Here is a 15,162-nt window from a genome sequence, read left to right as displayed (position 1 = left end):
CCTTCATCAAATCTTCAGAACACGAATTAAGATATATTTGATTAAATCCGTGGAGCTTTCTGATCCTGCATAGACGGCAGTGGAACTAGAACTAAAACGGTCTTCGTAAACTTGTCTAAAAATTTCGACAGAGAGGATCACTTGCAGTTTTTTGCCCAACCTTACTTATTTGAATTACTTACCATTACTTATCGTTCTTTGTCAGAAAGCCGGCTCTCGCATCAGCAGCACCACACACATGCATCGTGATACTCTTATAAATGCACTTCGAAGACCGACACTGAAGAGAATAAATTGTTGAATAAAGTTGTTATTTCAGTTTTCTTTGCCCACAAAACATATTCTCGTAGCTTCTTAACATTATGGTTTAATCATGTCACAGGGGCTATTTTAATGATGTCCTTGCTACCTTTCTGGAACCTTTTTGGACGTGATGCACCTTGTTGTAAAGGTTGTTTTATATGAATCATGATGCATTGTACTTTGTGTCTGTGTGTGTTTTACCCGTACATGTGAAGATCAACATAAACAGGCCCTTCTTATTATTCTGGATACCAATGTGCTGCTCAGCCACCTGGAGTTTGTGAAAAAGATTAGGTCACATGGTCTCGGTGGTAAGAAAAAAGAGTTTTTAAATCACTAGCTTTTTAAATTTTAAGCATTTTAAGAATTATATGGGTGCAAATTTTCATCACAGTGCTGGGGTTCCCTACTTTGCTGATCCCATGGGTTGTGCTGCAAGAGTTGGACTATCTAAAGAGTGGTAAACTCTCCAGCAAAGTGGAAGGCAAAGCCAGGCCAGCTGTGCACTACATTTATAGCTGCCTGAAAAATCAGGAGCCTAGACTTGTGGGCCAGTCAATGCAGCAGGCCTCCCAAGCTGTTGGTGAGTAATATCCAGAGATGATTATGATTTATATTTGTTATGTACCTGTACTGTTTATTTACTTTTCAGGACATGTAAAAAGAAACACTCTTTGTCGAGGGGCAATGAAACTCAACTGCAGGGGCATTTGCGTTTGAATAGAAAGCCCTATCAGTTCTTTTTTGTTTCTGATTAAATGTATTTTTAAAGGAGAAGTTCACTTCCAGAATGAAAATGTGCTCACACCTATGTCATCCAAGATGTTCATGTCTGTCTTTCTTCAGTCGAAATGAAATGAAGGATTTTGACAAAATCATTCCAGGATTTTTCTCCATATAGTGGACTTCAATGGTGGCCAACAATTTGAAGGTCAAATTGCGATCCCAGCTGAGAAATAAGGGTCTTATCAAGTAAAACGATTGGTATATAAATTTGTGGTTATAAAGTATATAAATATCTATTTATATAAAGTATATAATTACACATTTATATACTTTATAACCACAAATTCTCATCTTGCACTATCTCAACCTTACACATTATGTAATCATGCATGTGTGTTGTAAGCGGTTTGCAAGAAAAGGTAAAACGATGTCAGATGATTTTGAAGTTGGAGGAGGAAATGAGATGGAGTTGTTCACCCTGCAATACATTTTTTTTTACCGAAGTACACAGGTGAAGAACTAAACATGCTTGACTTTTCCATCGCAGAGTTAGTGCAAGATTAGATTTTTTGGTTAAAAAAAGTAAATTATTATCAGGAAATTTTCATTCTGGAAGTGAAATTTTAATTTTAATTAATTGTATAATTAAGAAAAACTTGAGCAATTGTATAATAAACGACATTACCACTCAGCTGCATTAGGAGGTACAAATATTAGGTGAAAAATGTAAACTTGACAGCTGAAAATATATATAAAAAATGTACACTAACATGCAATGTTTGCATGCTCTAATTTAATTATTATAAAATAATTAAATATTAAATTATAAGGTGAAACATGCGATTCCAAAGTAGTGTTAAATATTACATTATCATATTACATTGTGATACCAAAAACCACTTTGTCATATAGTCACCTACATTAAAAATGCTGGAACTCAAGCTCTTCCAAAGTACAGGGGACTTTGGTCAATATTAGCTCTAAAAGCATCCATGAATACTTTGGTTTATATGATTTTGGTACTTTGGTTTATATGAGTTCAGCCTTTGTCTCCTGGCATTTTTTCCCCTTTAGGTGGGTTTAGTGTTGTGAATAATGATGACCGAGTGCTGGAGTGCTGTCTGCAGTACCAGGCTCTGTACCCAGAGGGAGCTCTAGTTCTTTGCACGTGAGTACAAAGTGCCATACCTCTGTTTCACCTCTAGGCATGTCTGCAGGACATTAAGGGCATTCCCATTTGTTTGATCTGTCTTGTCATTTGACATAGCTAATGAAATGCAAGGTGGCCATGTGTTTGCTTTATGAATGAAGATGATCTGATTTAATGATTGTATTTCAGCCATTAGTGTCACGCTGAAGAATGTCCATATTGAAGGTAGAGGACATGACTTCCTCCTGCTCAAATGTCTTCTCTCTCTCTGGTTTCTTTTTGTAGCGATGATAAGAACTTGTGCAGCAAGGCTTTGCTTAGTGGGGTGAAGGCCTTAAGTAAGGCAGATTTGGTAGAAGAGGTGCAGGGAACGAGATGTACAATTCTAAACTACATAAATGCTCAACAATGTGTTCCACCCCCAGCCGGACCCATAGAGAAAGGTCAGCTGTTATCAGTGTCACAGTTTTTGCTTCAGTAGTAGCGCTTTCTTGAATGTAAATGTAAAGCCTTTTTGTTGATCCTTGTGCAAACAAAGCAGAGAAGGAAAAATCACAAAAGAATAAACACAGTGATGCAGCAGAGGAACGACAGTTGAGCGAGTGTGTGTCTTTGCTGGAGTCCTGCCTCCAGGGGGCGCTGTCTGAAGTCCTGGAGGAAGAGATGAAAGCGGCTTATGGAGAGCTGTGGACTGAGGTACCACTGTGCTCTATGCACACATTGATTTATTCATCTATTAATTTTTTATGAAGTTTATATTAAAAGCTCTTCATTCATCTACATGCGTTAGTCACATCTCAAGTGTGATTCAGGGTTCAGATTTGCTTTAGTCCCATTCTATCTGTTTGTATATGCAGATAGTGTATGTGAAGCCTCCATGGAATCTGGAGGGGTTGCTCAGGTGTTTCAAAAAGCACTGGATTGCAGTGTTCGGAAGCATTATTAAGAGGAGCCTGCTCAGCTGTGTGGAGATGCTGAGTGACTGTCTCTGTTCAGGTGTGTATGTCTCACTACTCCAGTCTGATACCTCTTACTATGATAAATTCAAATTTTATTCTGCTCTAAATTAGAATTTTATTTTTGTACTTTAATTATATGTGACCCTGGACCACAAAACCAGTCATAAGGATCAGGTTTTTGAGATTAAAGCTTTGCATTGATGTATAGTTTGTATGATGTATAGTTAGCCTTTAAAGTTTGTCCAAACAAAAGTTCTTAGCAGTGCATGTTGCTAATCAAAAATACAGTTTTGATATATTTATGGTAGGAAATTGACAAAATATCTTCATGGAACATCTTCTGATCTTTACTTAATATCCTAATGATTTTTGGCATGAAAGAAAAATTTGTCATTTTGACCCATACAATGCATTTTTAGCTATTGCTACAAATATACCTGTGTGACTTAAAGGTGCCATAGAATGGAAAAATGTATTTACCTTGGCATAGTTGAATAATAACAGTTCTGTACATGGACATGACATACCATGAGTCTCAAACACCTTTGTTTTCTCCTTCTTATTTAAATCTGGTGTTGGCAAAAGACCACAGAAAAATAGGCTAACATAACACAGACTATGACGTTATAGTCTCGGGATCATTAATAGTCACACCCCCAACATTTGCATAGCCGAATCATCAGAAATTCTGTGGGTAGGCAATTGTGAAAAAAACAAAACAAAGCGAGGACAATAGCGAAAATGGCAGACCACAGGCATAAATGTTATGTTCCAGGTTGTGCAGAAGATGTTAAGTGCAGGGATGGGTTGGTGTCTGTACTCAGAAAGGCAAGGAATAAGGCGTTCTAATAAAATAAGGCAAGCCACTAAAGCGACATGGTTAGCTTCTTGCTAGCAGTAACCAGTACATAAGATTTCACCTACCACATAAACGGAGTAAAGAGAGATGACTGCGCGGACGATGGCGAATGATTTACAGATCCTGAGCATCACTAACAAGCACTTGTAAAATATGTGGTATATACTGCCGCTGTAGTATAAAGTTACACAGAGCATGTGCAATTGCAAATCTCGAAAGTGAAAGTAAAGTAATCGTGCATTCAAAGTGGCAGTTTCAGTGACCCGCATATTTATAGCGGCTTGGGCTCTGTGATTAAATATATATTTTCCTCCATGTGCGAGCTACTGAAATGAGCCGCTCTGTGAAACAGCCAATCAGAGCATTATTATTCCTGAACCTTCCAAATAAGGTGATAACAGAGCATTTAATTCTAGGGACAAATCCTAGGGTTGTAAATGGACCTGTAAAACCATTTCTGGAGATTTTTTTTGCCCTTTCCTATGCCATATACCTTCTATGTAGATATCAGAGAACAATTTAAAATATTGTTTCAATGCATTCTACGGCACCTTTAAGACTGGTTTTATGGTCCAGGGTCCCATATAAGAAAGGACAAAAATGCATGCTGCTTTACCAGCTCCCCCTACTGGCTGCTTTTTTGTCCTTCAGTTGCTCATTATGTCATTTAGGGAATAGTTCATCCAAAAATGAAAATTCTGTCATCATTTACTCACCCTCAAGTTATTCCAAACCTGATTACAAAAAAGATATTTTTAATAATGTAGGTAGCCAAACGGTTGCTAGTCCCCAGTGACTTTGATAGTATGGGGAAAAAAGTACTATTGATTAAATGATGACAGAATAAATTTTTTAGTTAACTATTCCTTTAAACGTTCCAAACTGAAAACAGTATAATTGGTGCGTGTGTGTGTATTTGTGTGTGTGTATCTGAGTTTGCGGTTTTGATCCACACTCATACACACTCTGTTCTAACGTCGCGTGTGGAGTTATGAGTTTGACCTCATTCTGCCAATCACTGCAGCAGGAGTATGACTGTGCCTTTCTTCTTTGCTGCCTTTGGCCATGAGCCTGGGCCCGACAGAGGGGAGGAAGGGAGTTTGTGCAGGAGTAGAGGGGTGGAAAAATACCACAGCCCTCCTGTTCTCGCCTAAATGTGATTTACTGCACTTAATGGAGTCGAGGGAGTGTCCTTCACTCATTTTGTGTGTTTTTTGTGCTAGTGGGTTTTAGTGGCATGTGTCCAAGAGGCGATGACCCCTTATAAATGGGTCTCTCTCCCACTTAGAGCTGTGAATGCATTTGTATTCTCTCCGCTTCTGTCTTTTTTAAGCTCCTCTCCTCCCTTCCATTATTCAACAGTGACCACAGGCTATCAGGGTCACCTGAATCCAGAAATAGAGGAGATGATTAAAAAGATCATAAACACACCCAGTTATAGGAATGGACGGAATATATTGTGACACAGTAGAAATGTGTCTGAACTGTATTGCAGATAGCCATGTGTTATCTATCTATCTATCTATCTGTATCTAATGTCAGTTGTATTATGTTGTGTTGTGTCTGTCTGTAGACCGGTCAGTAGAGCACAGATCTGTTCTCAGAGCTGTGAGATTGGCTGCAGAGCTGCTGTCAGCACTGGCTGGGAGATCTCAGTATAACGGTCATGTAGCTCAAGCTCTCTCTACCCTTCAAATGCTACAGCAAAGACTACAGGTCAGTCTCAATATGACACAACAGTGGATAATTGTTTCATTCTAATTACTCATGAATTGTGTGTGTGTGACAGTCTCCGAAAGCTCCAGTAGAGGGTGATGACACTGATCATGAGGACTCTCTCATGGCAGAGATCGAGGAGGATGTAACTCCACCTCCTCGGTCATCCCATCAGGAAGTTTGGGCATTATTTGAGAGCATCTGGAGCAACATGTGTCAGATTAGGTGAGAGGGTCAATTTTTCACTTTAAAATTAGAAATGTATTTATCATGGATGCTTTAAATGGATCAAAGTTGTCAGTTTTACAAAATACTAAATATTTGTAATTTTTACAAATTTGAAATTTACAAACTTTTGAACTTTCTATTCATCAAAAATATAAAGCAGCACAACTGTTTTCAACATGAATAAAAATAAGATGTTTCTCACTCACCAAAGCATATTAGAATGATTTTTAGATGGATCGTGTGACAGTGAAGACTAGATTAATGTCTACTGAAAATCACAGGAATAAACTGCATTTAAAAAAATATATTAAAATAGTAAACTGTTATTTTAAATTATAATACTATTTCACAGTATTACTGCTCTTACTGTATTTTTATGACATCCTTAAAAATGATTAAATTCTTTGTTTTCTTTTATTTTGTTTTTTGTATTCAGTGCAGGTTTCATAGACATTCTATGCTAAAATGAGGGTCCTGTAAAATCTGTTTTCTTTATTTTATTTATTATTATTATTATTTTTAATACAAATTCAGTTTTTTTCAGTGTATTTATTTCTCAATATACACAGGAATAAACTAAATTTTTAAAAATATATTAAAATAGAAAACTGTTATTTTAAATTATAATATTTCACAATATTGCAAAAAATATAATCTTTCAAAAATATTAAATTCTTTGTTTTGTGTTTTGTATTCAGTATAGGTTTCATAGACATTCTGTGGTAAAATTAGGGCCCTATGAAATCTGTGTTATTTATTTATTTTACAAATTAAGTTTTTTTCCTTTTAATTCTTCTGGATTCTGTTTTTTCTAGACTCAGTTTTAATGGTTTAATAAAATTTTATTAATCAAAAAGAATTTCTAATTAATTGAAATAATAAAACTTTCACACCAATTTATTAAAAGTTTAATAAAAATGACATTTTTTGCAATATTTGTTTTATTAGTAGTAGTACTATCATTACATTATGTAACGTATATATTTCTGTCCCAGTTTTTTCAAGTTAAATCGAACTTTTATTTTGACAGGTAGCTGTGAAGGCTGTGAAGTCTCAAAGGCAGTTTTTCTCAAAAGAAACTGTAAAATACTCATAAAGTGACTCTCAGAGCAGTTTTAGAGATATATTGTTTATGTGTTCATGTACTCATATATTGAGGCAGCAGAGGCTGAAAACACTGCACACATCATGCACGCTTTAGTATGTGTATAGTACACGAAACTCTGCATATTCGCCATTCATTCACATGCAGGATTCATATTTCAATAGTATTTTTGTGACTTAACATTAAGAGACATTAGTCCATGTCGCATTTTGATTTAAGTGTACTGACCTATTTCTGATTTACCCGTACAAAATTTGTTAAGTTCCATGACATTCCACATATACAGTAAATTTAATGACTGTTTTCCGCATCGCAGAAATCATAGAGCCCTATAAAATATTACTTGAAGAAATACTGATCTACACTATCTTCTGAGACTTAACCGACAACAAACAAAATAAACAGTTCACTGCATTACAGTGTTGTTTTGCTGATGTGTTTTAATGTTTATTTCCGTTTGTTTCTCCCTCTTCAGTTCGGCTTTGTTCTCAGCGCTCCACTACACTCCAGGAACCACTGAGCCCAGCCAGCGATCTACCTCACCCCCACCTCAGGAAGCCCTCTCCTGTCTGCAAAGGCTTTCCACTGCACTGAAACAGCTACTGGAGTCTCTTCAGAGGTACACACATGCTAATAACCACACACACACGCACATGAAACTGTAGTCCTAGAAGCATCCATTACCATTCCAATCATGTGCCTCCAAACAGAATATGCTCAGTGTGTGTCCTTGTTCATCTGAGCATGTAGAGGACAGAGGTAGGTGTGTGTCGCACATGTGGAGGGGGGCCAGCAGTCTTTATCCTCATAATCGTAAGCTCATCAAACCCTCCCGTAATCCCGTATGAGTGTGTCTCTGTGACTCACTTCCGTTGCTCAGCATTCCTGCAGCTTATAGCTGTAGGCAGACGGATTGTACTATGACATGGCGATTTTTCCTCTAAATTAGGATCTCTGCATCTTCCGAGCAGAAACCGTGGAGCGTGTCATAGCTGTAGTTACACAGAGACAGCTATTTATGCTGCAGTGTAATAGCATGCCTCACTGGCATACTAAACTTCCTGCTTTTATCATTCACAGCCTCTTGATAGATATATAATTCAATAATAAAAAATAAGATCTCTAATAAATCTAAACTCTTGTAAGGTAGCACGTATGAAGATCTTATTTTGGGGTTGTCAGATAGCTTAGTTCTGGTTGTCAGAGAAGTTAATGAGGTCATGAAGTGAATTATTATTTTGCACAATAAATCATTTGTTTTCAGTGCAACACCATGAGGTTTTTGTTCAACAGAGAGAAGTGTACACTTGATTCAGCAGTGCAAATGAATAATTTGTCATGTGAAACTTGTGCTGCGTTGTCTGTCTAATTGATTATATGCTTCTTTGTTCTCATACAAGACACCACACTAATGCACCGATGCAAAAAAATTGATTTGCACACTGACTTGTTCATATTATTCTAGTCTTTGACTTTAATTATGACTGAATATGGTCTATTGTTCGAAGGAAGATGCAAAAGAAAAGTTAATAAGGTCCAAATCATAACCATATGCCTTTCCACTATATTGATCATCTGTTTGAAAGTGATGTAACCTTTATCCCATCAACCCTGTGTACTTATTAAAATGCAGATGACCCCAATGTGTGACGGTCATTACTTAATGTCATAGTGTTCATCTATACTCCAGGTTGTTTTTTCTGCATTTCATTGTAGTGCATTTAAGTTTCCCCTTGTTTTCAATTTAGTGTTTCTGAGAAAGCAGGATGACATGGTTTGAAGGGAGATTAGGTTCTGTCTCCATGGATACAGCGAGACTCATTTTTATGTGCAGAAAGCAGACAGATGAGTCATCAGAGCTAACACACGCACACAAATGCACAGCGCTATTCTTTTCCGTCCTCCTATGCCCCTGAATGAGGAAGAGCATACATAATTCAGGCTTTCTTGCTGAAATAGCTATTTCTTTCTGCTCCCTGCTTCATCTTGCCCCTGGAATTGCTCTACATTTCTTTCTCTCCTCCTCCCCTCTCTCTCCCTTTGGAGTCCTTGCTGTCTGTGTCTTAGAGTCTCCCCTCTGATTTCTCTCATCTATTCTCCATTTCTCTATCTTAATATAATGTGTTTGTGTGATTGTATTTTCCGTCAGCAGTCTCCAGTCTGTAGTATGTAAGCAGCACATATTCATCTTGGAGGACATGTTAACAGGTTGCAGTATTCACACTGCACACGGAGGCAGCACAACGCTGCATAACAGAAGCAACACTGCAAGGAGAGTTTTGGCACTGAGCCTGTTTTTACTACGTGCTGCACTCTGAAATTACAATGAAATTGCACCGTGAACCTGTGTCAACACAATATGTGTAAATATTTTATTAAGCAGTATAAAATATATAGAGCCCTATGAAATCCGTAAATTTTTTCCTCAAATTTTTTTTTTTTTTTTCCAAATTACGTTTTTTTCCATTTTAATTTCAGCTTTAATTTTTCTAGACTTTGTGTATGTGTATATATATATATATATATATATATACACACACAGTCGTGGCCAAAAGTTTTGAGAATGACACAAATATTAGTTTTCACAAAGTTAAACTGCTTTTAGATCTTTGTTTCAGTTGTTTCTGTGATGTACTGAAATATAATTATAAGCACTTCATACGTTTCAAAGGCTTTTATCGACAATTACATGACATTTATGCAAAGAGTCAGTATTTGCAGTGTTGGCCCTTCTTTTTCAGGACCTCTGCAATTCGACTGGGCATGCTCTCAATCAACTTCTGGGCCAAATCCTGACTGATAGCAACCCATTCTTTCATAATCACTTCTTGGAGTTTGTCAGAATTAGTGGGTTTTTGTTTGTCCACCCGCCTCTTGAGGATTGACCACAAGTTCTCAATGGGATTAAGATCTGGGGAGTTTCCAGGCCATGGACCCAAAATATCAATGTTTTGGTCCCCGAGCCACTTAGTTATCACTTTTGCCTTATGGCACGGTGCTCCATCGTGCTGGAAAATGCATTGTTCTTCACCAAACTGTTGTTGGATTGTTGGAAGAAGTTGCTGTTGGAGGGTGTTTTGGTACCATTCTTTATTCATGGCTGTGTTTTTGGGCAAAATGGAGCCCACTCCCTTGGATGTGAAGCAACCCCATACATGAATGGTCTCAGGATGCTTTACTGTTGGCATGACACAGGACTGATGGTAGCGCTCACCTTTTCTTCTCTGGACAAGCCTTTTTCATCGGAGAATATGACTTTGCCCCAGTCCTCAGCAGTCTGTTCGCCATACTTTTTGCAGGAGATCAATCTGTCCCTGATGTTTTTTTGGAGAGAAGTAGCTTCTTTGCTGCCCTTCTTGACACCAGGCCATCTTCCAAAAGTCTTGGCCTCACTGTGCGTGCAGATGCGTTCACACCTGCCTGCTGCCATTCCTGAGCAAGCTCTGCACTGGTGGCACTCCGATCCCGCAGCTGAATCCTGTTTAGGAGACGATCCTGGCGCTTGCTGGACTTTCTTGGGCGCCCTGAAGCCTTCTTAACAAGAATTGAACCTCTTTCCTTGAAGTTCTTGATGATCCTATAAATTGTTGAGTTAGGTGCAATCTTAGTAGCCACAATATCCTTGCCTGTGAAGCCATTTTTATGCAACGCAATGATGGCTGCACGCGTTTCTTTGCAGGTCACCATGGTTAACAATGGAAGAACAATGATTTCAAGCATCAGTCTCCTTTCAACATGTCAAGTCTGCCATTCTAACCCAGTCAGCCTGACATAATGATCTCCAGCCTTGTGCTCGTCAACATTCTCACCTGAGTTAGCAAGATGATTACTGAAATGATCTCAGGAGGTCCTTTAATGACAGCAATGAAATGCAATGGAAAGTTTTTTCGGATTAAGTTAATTTTCATGGCAAAGAAGGACTATGCAATTCATCTGATCACTCTTCATAACATTCTGGAGTATATGCAAATTTATTTATATAAATAATATTTGATTAATATATAATTATATTTATTTAAAAAACATGTCTTATTAATGGAAATCTAAAAAATTTTCTCAAATGCAGTTTTAATTTAACCAAATTCTGTTTTCCATTAATTTTCTGGATTTCATTTTTAATGGTTTCATTAAACTTTAATAATCAAAAGCATCTCTAATTAATTGATTTTATTAAAAATTAATTTATTGTTATTATTTTATTTATTTTCAGAAGAAAATGTTGTGTATTTACATTTTTATGGTAAATAATTTTTATGGTAAATATTCCATAACCCTTAAATGTCACCCCCCCCCCATTTTTGAACATAGACGTGAAAGTGCACTATCCATACTTTGGAATATAGACCTTTTTTTAAGAAGACAATCTGCAGATTATTGCAGAAGTGAAATAATTTAAAAATATAAAAGTTTCAAAAAGTTATTGAATTTTAAAATTTACTGTAAAGAAAATGCATTGTACCATTTTTTTATTTTATTTAAAATAAATATTTTACAAAATATGTTTGAATCCAAAATTGCTATCAAATTAAAGTCTTATGTCTGCATAAGCTAAGTTTCCAAATTTAAAGTTGATATAAAAAAAATTAGGTTCCTGTGAGATTTTTTGTTCCACAAACACCACTGGGGGCCATCCTAATGCCTTTGATTTTTTTTTTTTTTTTTTTTGATGTATTGTTTTGTCACAAATGCCTAAATTTCTATATTACTTCAATCACAGAATAATCCTGAGACTCAGACCTTTCAGACAATAGGTATTTTGTAAAAACTATAAAACCTTGAACTCCAGTTAAAACAAACTTTAAATTTGATGGGTTGCTGTAAAGACCTCTATGTCTGTTTATGATATGACGATAATTTTTCTCAAAAGAAACAGTAAAATGCTCATGAAGTGACTTTCAGAACAATTACAGATCTAATGTTTGTGTTCATGTATTCATATGTTGAGGTGGCAGAGGTTAAAAACACCAAGAGCGTCACAGAAACACTATAGTGTGTGTGTGTGTGTGTGTGTGTGTGTAGTAAACAAAACCGCGCATCTGCTCCATTCATTTACACAGAGACGTGCAGAACATGCAGGATTCTTGTTTAAATAGTAATTTTGTGGGTTAATATTCACAGGCAACTAGTCCATATCGCATTTGATTTAAGTGTACTGACCTACTTTGATTTATTCATGATTTATTCATACCAAATTGGGCAAATTCTGCTTTATAAAGTAAATTCCATTCTGCTCCCACTGTTCGCTCACGTGCTGCAGACACAGGATGTTAGAAACAGGTCTCAGTGTTGGCATGTTTGAACATGATAGCAACATGTCCAAGTTTCTTAGACACTGTCTAAAATTAGAGTGTTTGTGCCCGAATTTCCTTTTTTCTAAAATCACACAGATTGTTAATGAGTAAATGCTGTGATTTACTAATTTACACATTTTCTGGTCCAAACACAATTGCAGGTCACTTATCACAGGGTCAGTCTCCCTGGAGCAACCTTTACTCGAGGGCATAGCAATGATAGCGGTAATGGTTCAAGGATCAGCTCTGATTTTTTACCACTAGAAAACACTACCCTGCAAATGATTGTCTGATAGATTCATTAAATCATCTGATACATTTATTCATTGTAATCTTAAGCTGTCTCTTTACTTCTGGTTAATGTTAAACATGTAAAGGTGCTCTGGTACACTGATGCATTTTAAAATCACACAGGATTGTCATTGGTATATCAGGCAATAACCACAAATATTATACACAGGAGGGTTATAATATGTATATAAGTAGAAGTTAATCAAAGATAAAATTAAAGTAAGATTAAAGGTTGATAAAGGTTTCCTTATCTGTTGGTTTCTTAGGCTGTTATCTGCGGAAAGCAGTGTTCAAGATGCACAGTCACTTCTCTCTTTCATTCAGACCAGTGAGGTAAGAAAAAAAAAAAGGACACTAAAGATAATTGTTTTACTTTTTGACTAGTCATACCCATGGATTTATGGTATTGAACAACAGGTTAAGAACTTGATAAGTCAATAAGATTTTAAAAAATGTTTTTATGCTCACTAATTTTATTGAAAATATTCAAAAAAATATCAGATCGAAATGTCAAATGTAACAATGATATTGTGAAATATTACAATTAAAGTTTTTTTTTTAAAATCTATTTAAAAAGCTATTTATTGATTTACTGATTCTTCAGAAATTATCCTTATATGCTGATTTGCTAATAATTTAAGTAATGCTCAAGTAATTTCTAATATTTAACAGTGATTCTATTTTAGAATGTTTACAGAAGCAGCATTTATTTTAAAATATAAAACATAAATCTTTTGTGTCTTTTATTGTGATTTTTGCTCAAGTTAATGCGTCCTTTCTAAATGAAAGTAAAAATTTCTTTCCTAAAAAAATAAACATACTGTCCCCAACTTTTTTTTTTTCAACAATACATTCAACATACATCTAAGAGAGTGATTGTGCAGTACGTGTGTGTTGGGCTGTCCACTTGTACTTAACGTTAACAGATGTGCTTTCTGCTTTCAGATTGCTGCTATGGAGCCACGTTTCACTGCCAGGGACCTGTTTGATTGCGTGTCTCAACAGGAATACCGGTTAGTTAAGAATCATGAGATAGATGAGACTCATTAGCTTATCTGCAAGTCATACTCGCAGCTTTTATTGCTTTCCTTAACCCGGCTACGTGCGTAGTACAGTTTGTTATGTTCTGAACGTTTCAACGCCGCCCACTTTCAGCAGTTTTCAGGCATTTCAGCTTGAGCACAGCACACCGTTCTCAGGTCAGTGCTTGCTTCAGCAGGTTTCAGCAGGTATCTACTGTCTCAGAGGACCAGTTTCCGCTTTAAGAGCGTTATTGCATCATAATCCTACCCAAACCTCTGAAGACATAATGCCTGCCATGGCTGAATGGCAAAGTGAATCTTAACCTTTTCATTGTTGTACGTGTGATATTAAAATCCAATTTGGGGATCTGTTCAAAAGTTTAGGGGCAGTAAGTTTTTATCTTTTTAAGAAATTAATACTTGATGCAAGGATGCATTAAAATTGGTCAAAAATGTAAGTAAAGACTTTTACAGTGTTACAAAAAAATCTGTTTCAAATAAATTTTGTTATTTTGAACCAACAAAATAAACACTAGAAGGATTTCTGAAGAATCATGTGACACTGAAGACTGGAGTAATGGCTGCTGAAAATTCAGTTTGCCATCACATGAATAAATTATATTTTAGTATATATTAAAACAGAGATTTTTTAAACGTTTAAAAAAAATTGTTATGTTTTATCAAATATATGCAGTCTTGATGAACATTAGAGACAAAACAAAAAATTATTTTCATTCTGGCATGTCTAGTTTAAAATTTTAATTGCACATCAAAGAAAAATTCTCTCAGCTAAAAGAATGAATCATACAGTGTATAATTGAGGTCAAAAGTTTACATACACCTTGCAGAATCTGCAAAATGTAAATTTTTCTATCAAAATAAGAGGGATCATACATAAGGCATGTTATTTTTTTATTTAGTACTGACCTGAATAAGATATTTCACATGAAAGATGTTTGCATATAGTCCACAAGAGAAAATAATAGATGAATTTATAAAAATGACCCTGTTCAAAAGTTTACATACACTTGATTCTTAATACTGTGTTGGTACCTGAATGATCCACAGCTTTTTTGTTTAGTGATGGTTGTTCATGAGTCCCCCCCAGTTAAACTGTCTGCTGTTCTTCAGAAAAATCCTTCAGGTCCCACAAAATCTTAGGTTTTTCAGCATTTTTGTGTAGTTGAACCCTTTTTCATAATGACGTTTTTTCCCCCCAGCTCTAATGCATCGTGTTTCCTTCTGGAGTATCAGTAAGCGTTTAAAACTTCTATAATAGTTACATATGAGTCACTCAGTTGTCCTCAGTATGAAAAGATGGATCTCAAAATCATAGTCATTATGAAAAAGGGTATAATATATATATATTAGGGCTGGACAATATATCGAACGATATTGTGAGGCGCGTTTAGTCAATGAAGCCTGTACTTTGATTAGTAGTAAATCTCTGACAAGCTACGCCATATCGCGATCAATATCGCATTCGATATTAAGCTCGATATGGCGTAGCTT

The 15,162-nt window shown here is 36.1% G+C and overlaps 1 protein-coding gene across 3 annotated transcripts in view; it reads left to right on the top strand.

Annotated features, from left to right (window-relative positions):
- The window catches only part of swt1 (SWT1 RNA endoribonuclease homolog), a 32,215-nt gene that overhangs the window by 6,236 nt on the left and 10,817 nt on the right, over positions 1-15,162 (top strand). For 2 of the 3 annotated variants that reach the window (XM_073816660.1, XM_073816661.1), the window contains exons 8-18: positions 519-614; positions 698-886; positions 2,104-2,197; positions 2,465-2,622; positions 2,718-2,875; positions 3,037-3,175; positions 5,571-5,713; positions 5,787-5,938; positions 7,522-7,665; positions 12,895-12,961; positions 13,574-13,641. In XM_073816660.1, coding sequence (XP_073672761.1) covers positions 519-614; positions 698-886; positions 2,104-2,197; positions 2,465-2,622; positions 2,718-2,875; positions 3,037-3,175; positions 5,571-5,713; positions 5,787-5,938; positions 7,522-7,665; positions 12,895-12,961; positions 13,574-13,641 — 1,408 coding nt within the window. The remainder of the gene's footprint in view (positions 1-518; positions 615-697; positions 887-2,103; positions 2,198-2,464; positions 2,623-2,717; positions 2,876-3,036; positions 3,176-5,570; positions 5,714-5,786; positions 5,939-7,521; positions 7,666-12,894; positions 12,962-13,573; positions 13,642-15,162) is intronic. The other variant, XM_073816662.1, reaches the window with a different exon arrangement.

This window comes from Garra rufa, chromosome 13 (genome assembly GCF_049309525.1).
Source record: "Garra rufa chromosome 13, GarRuf1.0, whole genome shotgun sequence".
In the NCBI taxonomy this organism is placed as follows: domain Eukaryota; kingdom Metazoa; phylum Chordata; class Actinopteri; order Cypriniformes; family Cyprinidae; genus Garra; species Garra rufa.
This window is presented reverse-complemented; position numbering and strand designations above follow the sequence as displayed.